General features: G+C 43.5%; 1 protein-coding gene across 4 annotated transcripts in view; it reads left to right on the forward strand.

Annotated features, from left to right (window-relative positions):
- LOC140464179 (phosphoribosyl pyrophosphate synthase-associated protein 1) overlaps positions 1 to 20,625 on the forward strand; it is a 57,910-nt gene extending 37,285 nt beyond the window's left edge. For 2 of the 4 annotated variants that reach the window (XM_072559014.1, XM_072559013.1), the window contains exons 7-12: positions 3,938 to 3,993; positions 10,192 to 10,337; positions 11,565 to 11,609; positions 16,301 to 16,371; positions 19,345 to 19,491; positions 20,144 to 20,625. In XM_072559014.1, the coding sequence (XP_072415115.1) occupies positions 3,938 to 3,993; positions 10,192 to 10,337; positions 11,565 to 11,609; positions 16,301 to 16,371; positions 19,345 to 19,491; positions 20,144 to 20,302 (624 nt within the window). In that variant the 3' untranslated portion in view covers positions 20,303 to 20,625. The remainder of the gene's footprint in view (positions 1 to 3,937; positions 3,994 to 10,191; positions 10,338 to 11,564; positions 11,610 to 16,300; positions 16,372 to 19,344; positions 19,492 to 20,143) is intronic. The other 2 variants (XM_072559016.1, XM_072559015.1) reach the window with 1 other exon arrangement.
- Positions 20,626 to 21,427: the final 802 nt, after the last annotated feature.

Genomic DNA, 21,427 nt, shown 5'->3' on the forward strand with positions numbered 1-21,427 from the left:
GGCCACTTAGCAGCAACTTAACTGTCACGCAGCAACAAAAACTCCAGCACAGATTTTACCCCATTATCAATGAGGAGAAGCCATCCATGAATTCTGATACACCCAGTACCTGGCTGGTGGAGTGGAAAGGTTCAAAAATAATCAAGTGAAAACCACAGGGTATGAGATGGTGATATTGGGCTGCACAGCCAAAGCAGCAAAACTAAATCCCATGGCAGTTCTCAAATATAAAATACAGATTGCTTATATATCTCTCAGCCAATGTAACAGATAGTGATCCTTTCACGCTGAGTGACGTTTTAGAGTTTCCCAGCTGTTGGTATTGGAATCCTTGCTTTTCCCGATATATATAAATGATCTATATCTTGCCTTGCAAGGGGCAATTTCAGAGTTTGCAAGTGATATGAAACTTGAAAGAATTGTCAGCTGTGTGGAGAACAGTGTAGAATTCCAAGAATTGGTGAAGTTGGTTGCTAGGTGGCAGATGAGGTTCAAAGCAGAGAGAAGTGTGAGGTGATGCACTTTGATAGGAAAGATAATGAACTGCAATATAGAAGTGGGCACAGTTGAATGCTGCGTGAACAGAGGGACCTATGTGTATATATGCCCAGATCATTGAAGGTGGCAAAACATGTAGAGGGAGCAGTAAGTAAAGTGTGCAGCATACAGCAAAGAAGGTTACTTCCAAGTACAGTGGACTGAGGATTGTCAGGTGGAGTTTAGACTAGGCAATGTGAGGTGCTGCATTTTGGCAGAGCAAATCAGGGCAGGGTTTGTACATATAACGGTAAGGTCCTGGGAGATTTGCCAAACAGAGACCTTGAAATGCAAGTTCCTAGTTCCTTGAAAGTGGAGTCCCAGGTAGACAAGATAGTGAAGGTGGTGTTTGGTGTGCTTGCTCTTATTGGTCAGTGCATTGAGTGAGAGGTCAATAAAAGATTTGCAAGGATGTTCCTAGGTCCAAGGATTTCAGCTATAGGGAGAGGCCGAATGGGCTGGGGCTATTTTCTGTGGGCTGTTGGGGGTTGAGGGGTGACCTTGTAGGTGTTTATAAAATCATGAGAGGCATGAATAGTCAAGATCTTTTCCCCAGGGATGAGGAGTCCTAAAATACAGGGGATAGATTTAAGTTGAGGTGGCAAAGATTTAGAAGGGACCTAAAGAGTACATTTTCCTCAGTGGGTAATACGCATATGGAATGAACTGCCAGCAGAGTAATGGAGGATGGTGCAATTATAACATTTAAAAGGCATCTGGATGGATGTACAAATAAGAGGTTTAGAGGGGTATGGGCCAAATGCTGGCAAATGGAAGTAGGGTCATTTAGGATATTGGGTCTGCATGTATGTGTTGGACCGAAGGGTCTTGCTCTGTGTTGTATGTCTCTATGGCAATGACTCTATAATAAGAACAAGAAAGTGATATTGGACCCCATGCAAGGCACCTGTCCGACCTCAGTTGCAGTATTGTGTACAGTTCTGGGCAACACATCAGAGGAAAGATGTGAATGCATTGGAGAGCGTGCAGAAGCAGTTTACGAGAATGGTTCCAAGGATGAAAAGCTTTAGCTATGGGGATAGATTGCAGAATTTGGGACTGTGCTTCTTGGAGAAGGGAATACTAAGATGAGATATAATAGACAATTTCAAAATCGTGTGGGCTGGACAGTGTAAATAGGGAAAAACTGATGCTCCCTGTAAAAGGAAGGAGGTGGTCTAGGTTTAATGTGACCTCCAAGAGGTTCAAGAATGAAGTGAGGGGGTAAAAAGCATTCTCTCAGCAATTAGTCAGAGAGCTCTGCTGCACAAAAAAGGAGCCTTTGGCCCATCACACCTGCACTAGTCCGAAGCAACCACCTAACAATTCTAATCCCCACTGGGTCTGGAGTGAACGGCTGTGAAATGTGATGAGGTTGGTTCAATTGAGGCGTTTGGGGGAAGCATTGGACAGTTTTTCAGATGGCAATGTAGTGCAGGAATTTGAGGGGAGAAGGAGATTGGCATCACGTAATGATGCTCATTTAATGAGTTATGCAGTCATGATTGGCACAGTGGCTTCCTTTTACACCGTAATACGTATGTTATTCTATGATAAAACCATGTGAAACTCAAATTCACTATTAGATTGTTTTGTGCATTCTATACATGTGAATTAGGACAAGAGGAGGCCATTTATCCCCTCGAGCTTGCTCTGCCATTTGTTAAGATTGTGGCTGATCTGTTCGTGTTCCAAAATCCACATTCCCATCTATCTCCAAACACTTAATTCCCATACCTAACAAGAATCTATCTGCTGCCATCTGAACAATGCTTAACGACTCCTTTGTCACCATTTGGAGGCAGAGAATTTCAAAGTTACTACAACAATCTGAGAGCAAAAGAAAATCCCCTCCCTACCTCTCCCCCGGCCCCCCTCCTAAAAGAATGACCCATAACTTTGAATCATACATTGGAATCTTTTAAAGTTCATCTTTGGACACCATGTACTTCCTGAAAATCCATATACTGCCTCATCTACTGCATTCAGTTAGGGAGGACAAGGCCACACATGAAGGACCCTGTACAGTGAAGAGGAAAGCAGTTAACATTCCGAGCTGAGTACCCTTTCTTCAGAAGTCCAATGAAGGGTCAGTAGACTCGATGTTAACTTGTTTCTGCCCTCCACAGATTCTGTCCGACTTGCTGAGTGTCTCCACTTCCAGTTTTTTGTTTCAGATCTCTGGCATCCACAGTTTTGTTTTATTGTAAGAATGTCTTGGCCTCCCTGTTGAGGAAAGGTGTATCAGGTGGAAGCTGATCAGAGAGGTTTTACAAAACTGCTGCCTGCAGTGGATAGGTTGCTTTGTAAGGAAAGTTTGGACAGGTTATGTTTGGATCTTATGGACTGGAACAGTAGGAGACAACTTGATTGAAACATATAAAATCCCGAGGGACCTGCAGATGTTTTCATTTCTGGACGAATCTAGAACGAAGGGTCACTGTATAAAAATCAGTTAGTCCACTTAAAACCAAGATAAGTTGAAATATTTTTGAGGTACCTGAGTCTTTGGAACACTTCCTGAAAAGGCAGTGGAAGCAGAGCCCTTGAATATTTTTAAGGCTGAGGTAAATAGATGCTTGTTAAGCAAGAGGTGGGGTGGTGGAAGATTATCAGGGGTAGGTGGGAAAGTGGCTTCAGTCGGGTTAGGTATAATCTTATGATGAGGCAAAGTAGATTAGAGGGATTGAATGGCCTAGCCCTGTTCCTGTTTGTATATTCCCTCTCAATATTTGTTTCTTCAAAAGAAAACATGGGAATGTAAAATGCCTTTCTTTTGTCTTTGCCTCTGAAAACAGAAAGCTAAAAATGAGGGTGAATGAAATGGTCAGTTGAGACAGTGGTGTGTAATTTGGAACAAATGTAAGCTTATTCTGACCTTGCTAATTGTTTCTATACAATTAATTTTTGTGTAAAATTGAACTATTGCAAAATATAAATTTTTCTTGTGTATTTTTTCTGGGTTAATGAAGAATCTTTGGGGTACTGTAGGAGGCCACTCAGCTCATTGAGTCCAGCACCTCCTGTGCTTACAGAATTCTTTTTTTCCCCAATAGACACCTATTTACTTTGACCTAACCAGTGATGTCGATAGGTGTAGTGACCTTGCTGTCTAACTACATTTCCAGGATAAAATAAGATTCCTACTGGTGACAGGAAGTGGGCTCTTATGAGCTACCGTTTTAACCAGGAATATTTTGTGATCTAGTATTTTATTTAAGCCCAAGCATGATCTTTCTAATCTGTTGTTAATTGTATGATGCGTCGCATGGAGTTCTGTCATAGCCTTTGATACTGGCATGGAAACAGTCTTTAAAACAGGCCCAGATAGATGATGAAGCAAATTCAATAATTCACACATCCTTCAGAATTCTTAAAGTTGTATGTTTTTTCCCTACAGATTCACGATTATAGAAATGCAATTATTGTTGCCAAGTCACCAGCAGCTGCCAAGAGGTAAGAATGGTCTACTCTGTTGCATGCTGGTTTAGATTGGAGGACCAGGCGTATTCTAAGCTTGTCCGTGCCCCATCTCAAAGTGTCTTAATTTGCAACTCACCTGGGATTTTTTTTATCTTTAATCAGGCTTTTGATTGTCTGTCATGCTGTCTCCTTATGCAGCTCAGTCAAAATTTGTTGGTAACACTCCTGTGAAACACCTTAGATCATTTTGTAATGTTAACCATGTTATATAAATGTAAGTTGTTCTGTTGAAACTATAGTGCCTTATGGTGGGGTTTCATAAATGGTATGAAAAATATTTTTTGTAGTCCACAGGGGCCGTTTGGCACTCCCAGTCACCACCCATTTCAATTCCCCCAACCACTCCCTTTCCCACAGGGCCATCATCCTTGGCCGCCTCTATTGTCGTAACAAACCACAGCTCCTATTGGAGGAACAACACCTTCTCTTCTGCCTGGACACCCTACAACCCGGAGGACTCAACATTGAGTTCTCCAATTTCAAATAACGTCCCTTCGCACCCCTGACTCCCTACCCAGTCCCTCCCCCTCACTTCCACTGCTCCCTGCCACCAACTGGATCCATCCCTAACCAGGTCATACCCTCTGCCTGTCTTCACCTATTCCCACTTCACCACCCTTCCCCCACCCACCCCCCACCTCCCTTTATCTGCAGCTCCACCCCCCCCCCTTACACCCACCCCCAGCCCTGAAGAAGGGTTACACTCGAAACGTCAACTTCTTCCCTCTCCTGGTGCTGCCTGGCCTATTGTGTTCTCCTAGCCTCCTGCCTGTCCCTCCTGATGCTACATGCCTTGCTGTGTTCCTCCAGCCTCCTGCCTGTCCCTCCTGATGCTACATGCCTTGCTGCATTCCTCCAGCCTCCTGTCTGCCCCTCCTGATGCTGCCTGGCTTACTGTGTTCCTCCAGCCTCCTGCCTGTCCCTCCTGATGCCTGGTGAGGTATGTTCCTCCAGCCTGCTGCCTGGCTTCACTTTTGAAATCCTAATCTCAAACATGCTGCAAACTATGATTTGGACTGCCTCAATGACCACTCTCATCCTGGGAGTTGAATGCTTTCTTCAGAGTCCGAGTTCTCCAGGATTTCTGAGACTGCTCAGAGGCACTGCTAGCACTATTTTGGGCATTTTTGCCCACCTGGCAAACGCTTCCTTTCCACTCCATGAAAATGATGTGCTCCATTGTTTCCTTGAGCCCACCAGTCCTGCAGCTTGGAGCTACCACACAATATCTCAGTGGTCTTCCCTAAACCACAACAATACTGAACTGGCATAACAGCAGCACTTTAGCTGGCTAGAGCCTCGAACTCTGCTCCTAACTCACTGACATTCCCAGAGTGTCGAGCCTACGTCAGTATGTGGAATCAAATGTCACTTTTGTAATAGTCTATGCTTAGCTGTTCCAAACTTCTAGCTAATGCAACACAAACGAGTGCTTGAAAATTGATTTCATTGTAATAATAACTTCCAAATGTTCATGAGAGAATGAGGTGGTGATGCCATTGAACATCTGGGATAGATGGTTATTGCCTGGTATTTTGGTGGTGAGATTGTTATTTATCACGTAGCAATCGATGTTGTGGTCTAACCAAAGCTCGAAACAGGTTTGATATATCATTGCTCATATATTCTATTTCTTTTTTTAAAAATCGATTGCTCCTTTTCCTCCTTGGGATTATTACTTTCCAAGATGTACACAGTCGTCTCATTATTGTTACCAAACTGACTGTGAATTTCCAGAGACTGAACAGGTTATGTGACAACGTTTCATGTTTTAAACCTTTTGACTGTAATGGCCAAATTAATAGCAACATTCTTCAAACATGGAAGCACAAATTGTCTGCAAAATAAATTATAGAAAAGAGGTTGCCCATTAACTTAGAGTATGATTGAAGATCTCCTGCTGTAGTTACACTTTATTAGCACTCTCCCTTGAGTAGACATCTTTGACCTTCATCCTGATGGCTTCCTTCCTATATCCTTCACCAGCTAGGTAAACCTGCTAACTTCAGAACTGACTTTCACTCAGGGTTACACAGGAGATTCATTTCCTTCAGCCCAAGTTCAATGAATCTTCAAGCTACTTTTAAATACTCATGAACTCAGTCTCTTCAAACATGGCCCAAGCTGTCTGCCAGCGTTCTTCCTTGTGCACATCAGAGGTCAGTGTTTTCTGTGTCAGGCATAGGATTAGCTTTCTGTCTCTTCCTCTGTCTTCAACAACTGCAGACTGATTTGTATCTGAGTTTGTTATCTTCAAAATCCCTGAAGCTAATGCCATGGACTTTTCCTTTCTCAAAGCTCTCCTCTCAAACATGAATCACATGGGCTCTTTATCCAGGTGGAACTGTTAATTAGCCATCTTCTAGATTCCTTTCTGTCATGAAATTGCAGACTATTCAAAGTGAATAATTTATGAAATCTGATATTATTGATATCTGTCTGAAGAGAAAGTTAAGGTGAAAACTCAGCATTTTTATTTTGGATTCCCAGTATCCTCAGTGTATTGATTTTGGGAATAACCAGTTAGCCAGTCAGTGCAGCTGCTTTCACTATTGTCTGTGGGTGTGAACAGCTTCTCAGTAACTCTGTTGACTTTTTGTCAGGTGCTTGTCGTCAGGCTGGATGCAAAGGAAGTCACGAGTCCCCTTCATTTGTGTTTTTTTAACCTTCCATTTAAAGAAGGTTTGTTTTCAGGCATTTTGTCACCATACGCGGTAACATCTTCAGTGAGCCTCTGCATAAAGCTTTGAAATTAGAGTTCAGATTTTTTCAGGGTGAACTAAGTGAAGAGCCAAGCCCCAACACTCTCCAATGGGTCACCGTAACTCCCCACTCCCCTGTGCATGTCATTTACTCAAAGGAGTGACTATCCATGAACCCTTTCTCTCTTTTCTGTTTTAGCGATTGGTATCTGTTTTACTCCATGTAGTTCCATTTTGTCCAGTTGGTTTTGATGGCTCGGATTTTGAGATGCTGTTTCCAGCAGATACAGAGTAAATGGATTTGCATCAGAACTCAGGTCATACTCCCAAGAAAAAGGACCAGTCATTCTGAGAGGAACTGACTTGGTCCCTCCCACATAGCAACCGGATTAAACCTAACTGAGGAACACAGTAAAGGATCTGATTTCACTTTGTGGGAAGTATAGATATTAGAAGGTCTGCATCTTGAATGCTACTGATTTTTCTTACACTTCTCGACCTTGGGCTTTGTGAGCTGTTGGTGAGTAGGTAGGGAGATTGTTATAAAAGTATATTATCCTGGTTGTAACATCATTGAACTGAGAACATGGAACAATACAGCACAGATTCAGCCCTCGATGTTGTGGCGGCCTCTTATCTTACTCTAAGAACAGACTAACCTACATACCCTTCATTTTACTATCATCCATGTGCCTATCCACAAGAGGGTTAAATGTCCCTAATGTCTCTGACTCTCCTACCACCGCTGGCAGTGCATTCCACACACCCACCACTCTCTGTGTAAAGAACCTACCTCTGACATCTCCCCTAAACCTTCCTCCAATCACTTTAAAATTATGCCCCCATGTGATAGACATTTCCATCCTGGGAAAATGTCTCTGGCTATCCACACTCTCTCTCCGTCTCTCATCATCTTGTACACCTCTATCAAATCACATCTCATCCTTCATCGCTCCAATGAGAAAAGCCCTAACTCCCTCAACCTTTCTTCATAAGACATGCCCTCCAGTGCAGGCAGCATCCTGGTAAATCTCCTCTGCACCCTCTCTAAAGCTTCCACATCCTTCCTATAATGAGGCGACCAGAACTGTTCACAATATTCCAAGTGTGGCCTAACCAGGGCTCTGTAGCACTCCACCATACCTTTGTGGCTCTTAAACTCAATCCCCCTGCTAATAAAAGCCAACGCACCTTATTCCTCCTTAACAACCCTATCAACTTCAGTGGCAACCTTGAGAGATCTATGGACGTGGACCCAAGATCTCTGTTCCTCCACACTGCTGAGAATCCTGCCCCTAGCCCTGTATTCTGCATTCAAATGTGACCTTCCGAATTGAATCACATCACACTTTTCTGGATTTCACTCTATCTACTACATATCAGCCCAATCCCAATTCTGCATCTTGTCAATGTCCCGTTACAACCTACAACAACCCTCCACACTATCCACAACTCCACCAACCTTTGTGTCACTGGCAAATTTACTAACACACCCTTCCACTTCCTCATCCAAGTCCTTTATAAAATTCACAAAGTACAGAGGTCCTAGGACCGATCCCTGCAGAACACCATGAGTCACTGAGCTCAGGCTGAATACTTTCCATTTACCACCACCCTCTGTCTTCAATGGGTCATCCAACTCTGTATCCAGGCAGCCAGATTTCCCTGTATCCCATGTTGCCTCACTTTCTGAATGAGCCTACCATGTGGAACCTTATTAAATGCCTTGCTGAAATCCATGTACACCACATCCATTGCTCTACCTCCTTCATCGTGTTTTGTCACCTCCTCAAATAATTCAATAAGTTTTGTGAGGCATGACCTGCCCCTCAAAGCTATGGTTTTCCAAGTCATCATAAATCCTGTCTCTCGGAATCCTCTCCAGTACTTTGCCCACCACTGACCTAAGGCTGACTGGTCTATAATTTTCAGGATTATCCCTATTCCCTTTCTTGAACAAGGGAATAACATTTGCCACCCTCCAATCATCTGGTACAACTCCAGTGGACAGCGAGGACACAAAGATCATCGCCAAAGCTGACAATCTCTTCCCTCGCTTCCTGTAGTAACCTGTTTTATCTATCCTGATGCTTTTCAATATTTTCAGCACATTCTCCTTCCTAACATCAACCTGTTTTAGCATATCAGTCTGTTTCATGCTGTCCTTTGAAACATCAAAGTCCATCGCAGTAGTGAATACTGAAGCAAAATATCCATTAAGGAACTTCCCTACTTCCTCCAAATCCATGTGCAAGTTCCCTCCACTATCCATGATTGACCCTACCCTCACCCTGGTCATCCTCTTGTTCCTCACCTAAGCGTAGAATGCCTTAGGGTTTTCTTTAATCCTACCCGCTAAAGCTTTTCATGCCCCCTTCTAGCTGTCCTAAATCTGTACTTCAGTTCCTTCCTGACTACATTGTAAACCTCTAAAGCCTGTCTGATCCTTGCTCCTCAACCTTAAGTAACCTTCCTCCTTCCTCTTGACTAGATATTTCACATCCCCTGTCACTCCAAGTTCTTTCATCCTACCGTCCCCTCCTTGCTTAATCAACTCTTAACTTAAGCCCCTGTGCCAGTTCAGAATGGCTTTATAAAGTCAGATGTACAGCATGGAAACAGACCCTTCGGTCCTACCCGTCCATGCTGACCAGATATCCCAACCCAATCTAGTCCCACCTGCCAGCATCCGGCCCATATTCCTCCAAACCCTTCCTATTCATATATCCATCCAGATGCCTTTTAAATGTTGCAATTGTACCAGCCTCCACCACTTCCTCTGGCAGCTTATTCCATACACGTACCACCCTCTGTGTGAAAACGTTGCCCCTTAGGTCTCTTTTATATCTTTCCCCTCTCACCCTAAACCTATGCCCTCTAGTTCTGGACTCCCCGACCCCAGGGAAAGACTTTGTCTATTTATCCTATCCATGACCCTCATAATTTTGTAAACCTCTATAAGGTCACCCCTCAGCCTCTGACACTCCAGGGAAAACTGCCCCAGCCTGTTCAGCCTCTCCCTATAGCTCAAACCCTCCATTCCTGGCAACATCTTTTGTAAATTGTTTCTAAACCCTTTCATGTTTCACAACATCTTTCCGATAGGAAGGAGACCCGAATTTTGGAAGATTTTCAGCAGCTACGACCGAAGGCTGTATGCACAAAGGAGCTCCATAACGATACTGACTTTTCATCTTGCTTCGGGGAAACTGATGTATGGAGTGTACAGGGATAGCAAAAAACAGGAATTAAAATATTTATTTCTTTAAAATTTTGCAGAAATTTTACACAATTGTTCAAGTTTTAAGTGAACTGTGTTGCTTAGAATGAGGGATTCATGTTTCACTGAATGCATTTTTTAAAAACCTGATCAAAGTCAGAAGGAATGCACATCAAGCCATATACATCTTGCCAAAGAGAAGCGTATTTACTGATTGACATGCTGCTGTCTGACATCCTTGTCTCTCAGAGCACAATCTTACGCAGAGCGATTGCGCCTGGGCCTGGCAGTAATACATGGAGAAGCTCAGTATGCAGAATATGATCTGGTGGATGGTCGTCACTCCCCTCCAGCTGTGAAGAACACAACAATACATTCTGGCTTGGAGTTACCATGTAAGAAATATACTGGATGTAATTTCTCAGAATTGTTGCTGTTTAAGGTTCTGATACAACTTCAAACAAGCTGAGTATAAAGACTGATTCTAACCCCTTGCCAGGCAGTTGTTTTCACACTGTGGGCAGTATTGGGAATTCTGCATATTGATAGACTGTGCTTGAATTCAAGTTGCAATCATTTGATTTTCTTCATTAACATGGCTGACTATTGCTTGAAAACTTGGCACAGAAAATTAAATGTCCAAGCCATGCATAATCTATCTTAACAGGTAGGGTCGCTTTGACTAACTGTTGTTGCTGTTTTATTGTTCTTCCTAACATCAATTTCAGAAAGTTTGATTTCGCTACCTTTGTTATCAAACATGATCTGATACATAGTCTCTGTCCTTTTTTGTTCAACCATTGTCCCTTGAATGGGTTTCATTTAGTCTCTTTCCTGTTATGCTCTTGCTTTGTACTATATGTGTTTGTGCAAGAGCGTGTGCACTTTTTCTCTCTTTCTCTCTTCTTTTTCTTTCTCTCTCTTTGTCTCTCCTTTCTCTCTTTCTCTTCTTTCCTTCCTTTCTCTTTCCTTTCTCCCCCGCTCGTCCCTTCCCCCCCCCCCCCGCCCAGTCTCTCTGTCTCTCTTCCCCTCCCCCCCCCCACCCCCGTCTCTCTGTCCGTCTCCGTCCCCCCTACAGACAGACATATAACCATATGTTTGTGGCTTCAGTTTCTCCTCCTGGGCTGGAGTTCTAAGTGGCATGTGTCCAAGGCAGAGTCCAGTCATCATGCTGTAATTGCTGTTGTGCCTCATTTCACTTAACCTTAAAATCCAAGGAACAGTGAGCCTGAAGTCCTCCTGAACTCTTAAGCCATGAAGCTATCATAGAGACTCATGGATCTGATGACTAATGATTTACATTGCCCTGAAGCTGATCATTTTTGGCCTGGGGCAGCTGGCATTCATGTTCACCAGATTGTTTGCATTTCAGGAAATTAAGAGAAAATTCAGTCTCTCTCAGTAGACACAAGTGAACCTGCCGGGTTTTAATCTGTTTGGTTGGTTGAAGTTACAAAGTATTATTGGGAGTGGCACTTAATAGCACTCTCATCATCTGGAATATGGCAGGTTTCTGTCTGTTTTACACCATTGTTTTTAGTCCTTCAGATTGTGTTGTACTGTAACTTTTTCTGTTTTGTTTTATTAATTTATGTTCTGCCTTTGTACGTTTGTGCTTTTAGCTATACATAGGCTGCAAGTTCCGTTTCCTGGCATTGAGCTTCCAAGTATGAGAGTATAATTCTTCTGTTTTAATTTTTGGGCGAGGCCTGAATCTGAGATACACAGGGCTGTTTGTGATTTCCAGCTTATTAACTGCATGTGTGAATGGGCAAACAACTTGTGAAGAGGCCTTGAGTGTCAGACTCCACAGCCAGTGAAGCAGAATTTTGTGCACTTCTTCTAAATGTATGGAATGACCATAGCGTTGAGTGTCCTGCTATTCAAATAAGGAATTTGTTTTTCAAAAAAAAAACACACTACCCTTATAGCAGTGTCGACATACAGAAATTTTAAGTACAGCCACAGAATATTTGAAAATTGAGACTGCTGGGCACGTGCAATGGTTCTGAGCATAGGTGGGGGGTGGGGAGAGAACAGGTTTCTGTTTTGGGACATTAGTGTCAGACTGGTAACAAACGACTTCTCTGAAAGGAACTAGATATGAAGTTTGCGCTTTGCAGGTGCATATGGAACATCTTGTCCCTTAAGGCCCTGCACCTTTGTAATTTATATATCCATTCAGTTCTTGCTCATTGCTGCACTGATCGTAGCAAGCATTACAATCCCATGTTTAGGTTGCCTGTATATTCTGTAGCCTTTGAATAACCTACCTTTTCAGGAGGTATTGATTATTCCCATGTGCATGGAGGTCAAAGGTTATTGGTCAACTTTCAAAATTTGTTGGAATTTTCATCCTTCACAAAAAATGTAGAGATCAAACACTGGCAATAAGAACTGCTTAACTAGAGCATTGCATTCATTTTGTTGTTGCTGATTTGTGACCAGTGCCTGACAGTAACTCTGCTTGACCCATGGCAGTGCGCGGACTCTGTAATAACTTGAATTTTCATATACAAGGGGCACTGTGAGGTTGTCAGATTTTGTCTTAGCTTTTTGATTCGCTGGGATGGTGTTCCTGCTGGTGGCCATTCGAAAGCTAGTCTGCCAATAACAAGTGTGTTTCCTTTGGGCAGTCCACATGGGGAAGGAATGGGGGAGGGGGCGGGGGGGGTGTTAGGTGTGTGCCAGTGGCCTTGAAATAGGAGCATTTAAAACCTCTGAAGTAATGGATGAGTGTTTGCTCTGCTCTGTGGTCTTTTACACACATTTTGTTCTGCTTTCCTGCTATTGTGATTAGCTATCTGTTGCATGTTTCAAATACTGTGCAGGACTGGGCCATTCTACTTCCACAGCTGTTCTCTGTGACATTTCACCTGGAGTACCTGAGAAGGGACATTTATGAAGGGCACAGGCATTCAGCTTTGGAAAAGGATGGGGAGTAGTTCAGAGCCCTCATGCCCATCAAATCCTTCCCATGCTGCACAGTTCCAAAACTCATTATTACAAACCTGGTGTGTTCTGGTGAACAGTTCGTGAGCTTGATCTGCCAATTGTGCTTGGGTTTGTAGCAATGAGGCTTGACCATTGCATATGCCACACACAGCAAACACTGGAGCAGTCCCTGAGAGTGATTGCTGGGTGTTGTATGTTTGGCTTTTGTTAGGGTGGTGAGAGCTTTTGGGAAATTGGGTTTGGTTTATTTGCATTTGTGCTGGATAAGCAATGAATGAGGCGGCTGGAGATTAACCACGGATGACCCAAACCTTCAGTTATTGTTGTTTTGAAAAGGCCTTCCGGCTTCTCTCCATTCTCATTCTTAGTGCATTGGGTGGTATTGATTGAAGGAATCTTAACTATGCCACATGTTTAATGCATGCAGTGGATTAGATCTCCCAATGTGCTGGAGTTCAATAAAATGCACATTCTACAACAGGGCTAATTGTGGCACCCTCTGGATCTGTTTGCTGCTGTGTAACAAAGATGTGAAGGTGTTAGTGATGATGCCCAAACCTAAAGGAGAACTAGGGAAACAAGAATCCCTTAAGGAGCTCAGTGATAACTTTATATGGAGCCAGATGATGTAGGTAGGGTTCTAAATGAATACTTTGTGTTGGTGGTCAGTAGTGAGAGGGATAATATTGGTATAGAAATCGGGGAGAAGGACTGTGCTAAACAGAGAGGGGGTTCTGAGTAATCTCACAGGCTTAAAGGTCAGTGAATGTCCAGGGCCAGATCAAGCATAAGACAGGCTGTTGAGTGAGGCACAGGAGGAAATAACAGACACTGGCAACAATTCTCAATTCCTCGGTGACCACAGGAGAGGTGATCAAAGAATAGATGATAGCTAATGTGAGACCATCATTCAAAAAGGGCACAAGGGACCAACCAGGAAACCACAGGCCAGGTCAGTATAACCTCAGTAATGGGGAAACTAATGGCAGCAGTTCTAAGGGCCAGAATTAAAAGTGCCAAGGGGCAGGGCTTAATTATGAAGAGTCAGGTTTTGTTAAGGGAAGATCATGTCTGACCAACTAGAATGAATTATTGGAAGAGGTGACCAGGTTCTTGAGATTTTATTTTTATTCATTCACTGGGTGAGGACATCACAGCCTAGGCCAGTATTTATTGTCAGTCCCTAATTGCCCAGAGGGGCAGTTACATTGCTGTGGGTCTTGAGTCATGTATAGGCCAGACAGGTAAGGATAGCAGTTTCCTTCCCTAAAGGGCTTTAATGAACCAAATAGGTGTTTATGACAATTGACAATCATTTCACGGTCATCATTAGACCCTTTAATTCCAGGCTTTTAAAAATTGAATGTAAATTCTGCTATCTGCCATGGTGGGATTTGAACCCATATCCCCAGAACATTACCTGTCTCTCTGGATGAACAGTCCAGCGATAATACCACTCAGCCTTTGCCTCCTCTATACTGCAATCAATGAGGGCGGCACAGTGGTTAGCACTGCTGCCTCACAGCGCCAGAGACCTGGATTCAATTCCCACCCCAGGTAACTGTCTGTGTTGAGTTTGCATATTCTCCCCTTGTCTGCGTGGGTTTCCTCTGGGTGCTCCGGCTTCCTCCCACAGTCCAAAAATGTGCAGGTTAGGTGAATTGGCCATGCTAAATTGCCTGTAGTGGTAGATGTAGGGGAATGGTTCTGGGTGGGTTGCTCTTCGGAGGGTTGGTATGGACTTGTTGGCCCTGTTTCCACACTAAGTAATCTAATCTAATACATTCGGCATAGTCTACTTGGACTTCAGCAAGGCTTTTAGTAAGTCCTGCATGGGGGAATGAAAGCAAAGCACATGGGATCCAAGGAAATTTGGTAAATTTGATCCCGAATTGGCTGAATAGCGTGTTGTGAGGGGTGTTTCTGTGATGGGAAACCCATGTCCAGCTACCACATGGTTTACAGAAATGATTTTGACCTGAACATAAGAGGCTGGATCAGTCAATTTGCCAGATGGTACAGCAGTTACTGGGGTGGTAAATAGTGAGGAGGTGGATAGCCTGAGATTACAGGAAGATATAGATGGACTGGTCAGATGGGCTGATAAGTGACAAGTGGAATTCAATCCAGAAAAAGTGAGAGATAATGCACTCAGCAATGACAAGCAAGGCAAGGGAATGCTATGATGAATGGGAGGACCCTGGGAAGCATGAGGAATCAGAGGAACCTTGGAGTTCATCTCACCCAGTCCCTTAATGCTGTCCCTGAAAGTAGCAGGACAGGTAGATATGGTGATTAATGTGGTGTATGGTGCACTTGCCTTTATTAGACAGGGCATAGAGTTTCAGAGCAGGGCAGTGATGCTTGGTACGGTGTAAAGTTGGTTAGGATTGTGTGTAGCTCTGGAATCCACATTCTGGGGAGATGGGATTGGGCTGGAGAGGGGACAGAGGAGATTTTACCAAGATGTTACCTGGGCTGAAGAGTTTGCCTTATCAAGAGAAATTGCACAGACTGGAGTTGTTTTCCATAGAGCACAGGGCATTGAGAGAGGACAGAGGGTAGAAAGGAAGAAACTTCTCTCCTTCGTGGAGAAAATCAATGATGGGGTTGTAAATTTAAAGTAAGAATCAGGTGATTTAGAGGAAATGTAAGGGAATACTTCACCCAGAGTGTGGTGGGAATCTGGAACTCTGTGTAAGGGTGGTGTCGACAGGAAACCCTCATTACACTGAAGCAGCATTTAGATGTGCACCCGTAGTGCCAGGGAATACAAGGCTATGGGCCGCGTGCAGGAAAACGGGATTAGAATAGTCCGGTGATTGTTTTTGACCAGAATGGTCTTGATAGGTTGAAGCTCTCTTTTTCTGTGACATATGACCCTGTGAGTGAGATCTGACCAGGAGTGTGGTGCGGAGAGTTGTTGCTGCAGTCTTTGGGAGTTGTTGTTTGGAAGATTTCAGTTCTATGATTTTGACTGTGACACTGAAGGAATGGTGATATATTTTCAAATCAGGATGGTGTGCATGGGAGGTTTAAGGGCTTGGAGTTGTTTACAGTAGAGAAAGGGAAACTGGTAGTTATCAAGTATTCAAGTTTAAGGGAATTGAAACAGGAGCCCCTGATAGGTTCAGGATTAGGATTAACGCACAGCTGCAAAGCATCCCAATGGCCAAATTATAATGAAACCCCTTGCCACCATGTCTGGTTCTGTTATATGTCACAGTCTTGTCTATAAATCATATTATGTATTACCTTCTGAGAGAATTTATGAAGTGGTGTCTCAAACATGCTACTTCTGTGGAATGTGCCTTTTGTTTCACTCCCAGAGAGGGAATTAATTGGGATTGGATTTGGTCTAAAACTACCTGACTTAAATATCTTGTCTCTTTGTATTGCGTAGTGATGATGCCAAAAGAAAAGCCACCTATCACAGTAGTTGGAGATGTTGGTGGAAGAATAGCCATCATCGTGGTAAGAATGGACTCCTACACATTTCTTATTTATCACTGGTATTTTCAGATAGACCTGATTGACTGGTGGGTCTCTGACTAAGTGAACCAAAGTGAATAGTTTCTCCATTAGACTGTGTTGAAGATGATACAGCAACTGCTCATCGGTACAAGATACAAGAACCTCAGCAATCTCTGGTCAAGGTCTTGTCTAAATGTTCATGGAATAGGAGAGTTGCTGGCCAGGCCAGCATATGTTGTCCATCTCTGACGAGGAGTGTGGTGGTGAGTTATTGCTGCAGTCTTTGGGGATTGTTTGGAAGGGATTTAGTTCCAGGATTTTGGTCCAGTGATACTGAAGGAATGGTGATATATTTCCATATCAGGGTGGTGTGCAGCTTGGAGCTGACTTATCTGTAGTGGTGTTCCCAGGCATCTGCTGACCTTGTTGTTCTAGCTACAATGGTCATGGGTTTTGCAGGTTCTGTCAGAGGAGCCTTGGTGAGGTGCTACAGTACATTTTGCAGTTGGTGCGCACTGCTGCTGCTGTGTGCTAGTAGTGGGGAGTACGTGCTGCTTTTGCTTTTCATAACTTCACCACATTGGCACCTCAATTGTGACCACTACTAGTGAGATTAACTAAAGTTTTTGACAGTGTTCACTATAGAAAATGAAAAAGTTGGCGAGGAAGATACAGAGATACTTGCATCTAGACAAGAGATTGAGGTTCACAAGGAAGAAGTATTAGAAATATTGTAGAGTGTGAAAATAGACAAGTCCCCTAGGCCGGATGGGATCTATCAGAGGATCCTCTAGGAAGCAAGGGAAGAGATTGCCGAGCCTTTGGCATTGATCTTCAAATCATCATTGTCTATAGGAATAGTGCCTGAGGACTGGAGGATAGCAAATGTGGTTCCCCTGTTCAAAAAGGGTAGTAGAGACAACCCTGGTAATTACAGAGCAGTGAGTCTCACTTCAGTTGTTGGTAAAGTGTTGGAAAAGGTTACAAGAGATAGGATTTATAACCATCTAGAAAAGAATAATCTGATCAGGGACAGTCAGCACGGTTTTGTGAAAGGTAGGTCGTGCCTAACGAAGCTTATTGAGTTTTTTGACAAAGTGACCAAACAGGTAGATGAGAGTAAACCAGTTGATATGGTGTATATGGATTTCAGCAAGGTGTTCGATAAGGTTCCCCACAGTAGGCTATTATACAAAATGCGGAGGAATGGGCTCGTGGGAGACATAGCAGTTTGGATCAGTAATTGGCTTGCTGAAAGAAAACAGAGGGTTGTAGTTGATGGAACATGTTCATCTTGGTATCCAGTTACTAGCGGCATACCGCAAGGGTCGGTGTTGGCTCCACTGCTGTTCGTCATTTTTATAAATGACCTGGATGAGGGCTTAGAAGGGTGGGTTAGTAAATTTGCGGACGACACTAAGGTTGGTGGAGTTGTGGATAGTGACGAAGGATGTAGTAGGTTGCAGAGGGACATAGATAGGATGCAGAGCTGGGCTGAGAGGTGGCGAATGGAGTTTAGTGTGGACAAGTGTGAGGTGATACACTTTGGAATGCAAAGTACTGGGCTAATGGTAAGATTCTTGGGAGTGCAGATGAGCAGAGAGATCTCGGTGTCCATGTACACAGATCCCTGAAAGTTGCCACCCAGATTGACAGGGTTGTGAAGAAGGCATATAGTGTTTTGGCCTTTATTAATAGAGGGATTGAGTTCCGGAACCAGGAGGTTATGCTGCAGCTGTACAAAGCTCTGGTACAGCCACACTTGGAGTATTATGTACAGTTCTGGTCACCGCATTGTAGGAAGGATGTGGAAGCTTTGGAAAGAGTTCAGAGGAGAATTACTAGGATGTTGCCTGGTATGGAGGGAAGGTCTTACAAGGAAAGGCTGAGGGCCTTGAGGTTGTTCTCGTTAGAGAGAAGGAGGTTGAGAGGTGACTTAGAGACATACAAGATAATCAGAGGGTTAGATAGGGTGGAGAGGGAGAGCCTTTTTCCAAGTATGGTGACTGCGAGCACGAGGGGACACAACTTTAAAGTGAGGGGAGATAGGTATAAGACAGATGTCGGAGGTAGTTTCTTTACTCAGAGAGTAGTAAGGGTATGGAATGCTGTGCCTGCAACGGTAGTAGATTCGCCAAGTTTAAGTGCATTTAAGTCGTCATTGGACAGGCATATGGATATACATGGAATAGTATAGGTGGGATCGGCTTCAGATGAGTATGACAGGGCGGTATAACATCGAGGGCCGAAGGGCCTGTACTGCGCTGTAATGTTCTATGTTCTAAATGGTTCCACTGCAGGTGGCACCGAGTTAGGCCCTGGGAGCTTCACTGATCATAGGTGGAAAATCTGCAATTAATGCTCAAGACTGATCTTAAAGGAAGAAACCAGTTGTGTTTATGTGGTGATTTTAGATTAGACTAGATTAGATTAGATTACTTACAGTGTGGAAACAGGCCCTTCAGCCCAACAAGTCCACACCGATCCGCAGAAGCGCAACCCACCCATATCCCTACATTTACCCCTTACCTAACACTATGGGCAATTTAGCATGGCCAATTCACCTGACCTGCACATCTTTGGACATTGGGGAGGAAACCGGAGCACCCGGAGGAAACCCACGCAGACAAAGGGAGAACGTGCAAACTCCACACAGTCAGTCACCTGAGGCAGGAATTGAACCCGGGTCTCTGGCGCTGTGAGGCAGCAGTGCTAACCACTGTGCCACCGTGCCACCCACAAAATGGCGCAAGATTCTGTAAATGTAGTAAATGGCCAATTAAGCTGATCCTGGGTAGTGGTACTTAAATAAATGATAGATGTTTATAAAGTGAAGCTGTGGTAATATTTCTCTGGAATGTAGGATGGAGCTGTTTACTGAAGTTATACTGATTACAACTGTTTCTCTTCATTCCCCCCGCCACTCCACCCCACCCCCCAACAAAAACGCAATAATATCCTGCTTCTGAACAGGATGATATTATCGATGACGTTGATGGTTTTGTAGCAGCTGCTGAGATTCTGAAGGAGCGGGGTGCATATAAAATATATGTCATGGCTACTCATGGTCTTCTTTCTGCTGATGCCCCTTGTTTGATTGAGGAGTCAGCCATTAATGAGGTATGGACTTTATTATCCTTTTTTATCTGACTGAATTCTAGGCAGTGAGTGAGGAATTAAGAAGCCCCGTACTTGTTCTCGGTGTCCTACTAGATGTATAACTGTGGATGTGAACTAGTTTTGGGTTGTGTCTAGAGATCCATCCGGTGAAGATGGAGTTAGCTAGCAGCTTGTGAGAAATGTCATGCTGTCCTTTTTAATGTCAAAATCTTGCATGGCACTTTACGAGTGTAACTAGAGTACAATTAACAGGGAGCTGAAGAAGTTTTGAGGAGGAAAGAACTAAGTTTCCTCAGATGTTAATATTTCCGATCGTGTTTTAGTTTAAGGTTGAACCTCCTGCTACGTTATTTTCTAAAATGTAATTCCTTTCAATGTCGGCCTGCAGTGCAACTTAAATGTTTTGTTACATTCACTGAGCGCTTATTTCCTGGACGTGCTCTCATGTTGGCTGTTCACTCCCCTGTACACTGCCTTTTGTTTTGTACAATTGTGTTTAAAAACTCCCCTATTTGCTTTCAGTTCTGAAGAGTGTAGGACAAAGTGAAAGCCACTCCACTCTTCCAAAAGTGCGTTCACCACTTTGATTCTGTTTCCAGTGTACTCCAGTTTCTCAAGTATAAATATCAGTTAACTCTCCTTTTCCCTGAAGGTGGTTGTAACCAATACCATCCCTCACGAAGTGCAGAAACTGCAGTGTCCCAAGATCAAAACTGTCGATGTCAGTATGATACTGTCTGAAGCCATTCGTCGCATCCACAACGGGGAATCCATGTCGTACCTGTTTCGCAACATCACCGTTGATGACTAGCTTTTTCTGGGTTCCCTCTCTGAAGCTATAAAGTATGTAGCAGACAGGTAATGCACGTGCATTATAGTACTGCCTGGAACAGCTGTAATTGCTAAGTGCACAGTCTGTTCTGTGCCTCCAGTGGCTGAGTATTTCTGTCTGTGAAAAATATTGTTGTGCGAGAACACAAGGGATGTCCTGCATTCAAATCAACATTTTAAATAGTTACTGTATTGTCATTTCATTCTGTAGATAAAGATTGTACAGTCTGTTGAAAATTGCTGCTTGATGGCTGTTTTAATGCTGTATATTATCAATAAACTCCATGCAATTTGGTAACTCAACTTCCTGTATGAACTGCTTAGACAAATCGTGCCAGGGAGATGAAATGAAATGTTGGTAGTGAAATATCTGCTGACTCCACATTCAGAATTTTCCTTTTATTCAGGTATAAACTTTGTGACTCTCTCTCCTGGGGAACAGGGAAGTAACAGGCTGCTTCCAAACTGATCACTAAACTATCATGAAAACCAAAAGAACTACAGACACTGTAAATCAGAAACTGCTGGAAACACTGGAGTCTAGCAGCAGCTGTGCAGAGAAATCCGAGTTAATGTTTCTGAGGAAGGGTAACTCGACCCAAATGTTAAATCTGATTTCTCTCCACAGATGCTGCCAGACCCGAGCTTTTCCAGCAGTTTCTGTTTTTGTTTCTGATTTACAGCATCTGCAGTTCTTTGGGTTTTTATTTGGTGTTTAAGTACTGCCACTTCTCTTCTGGATATGCCCACCTTGACGTTCTGCTCCACTAAACGATCACTATTACCTCAGAATTAGCTGTGGTTATGCCTTGCACTGCATAAACCAAGACTCACTGTGATCTAAATTTTAAAGAGGAGCTGCAGTGCAGAAAGAGGTCATTTGGCACTGACTCTCCAAAGAATGTTCCAAACAGATCCCCTCCCGTCTTCATCCCAGATCCCCCCCCGTCCCCATCCCTGTAACCCTGGATTTCCCATGGTTAATCCATCTAGCCTATACGTCACTGGACACTGTATGATGTGATTTAGCATGACCAATTCACCTAACCTGCACATCTTTGGACTGTGGGAGGAAACCCACGCAGACACAGGAATAACATGCAAA

Source organism: Chiloscyllium punctatum, chromosome 39, assembly GCF_047496795.1.
Source record: "Chiloscyllium punctatum isolate Juve2018m chromosome 39, sChiPun1.3, whole genome shotgun sequence".
Classification (NCBI taxonomy): Eukaryota; Metazoa; Chordata; class Chondrichthyes; order Orectolobiformes; family Hemiscylliidae; genus Chiloscyllium; species Chiloscyllium punctatum.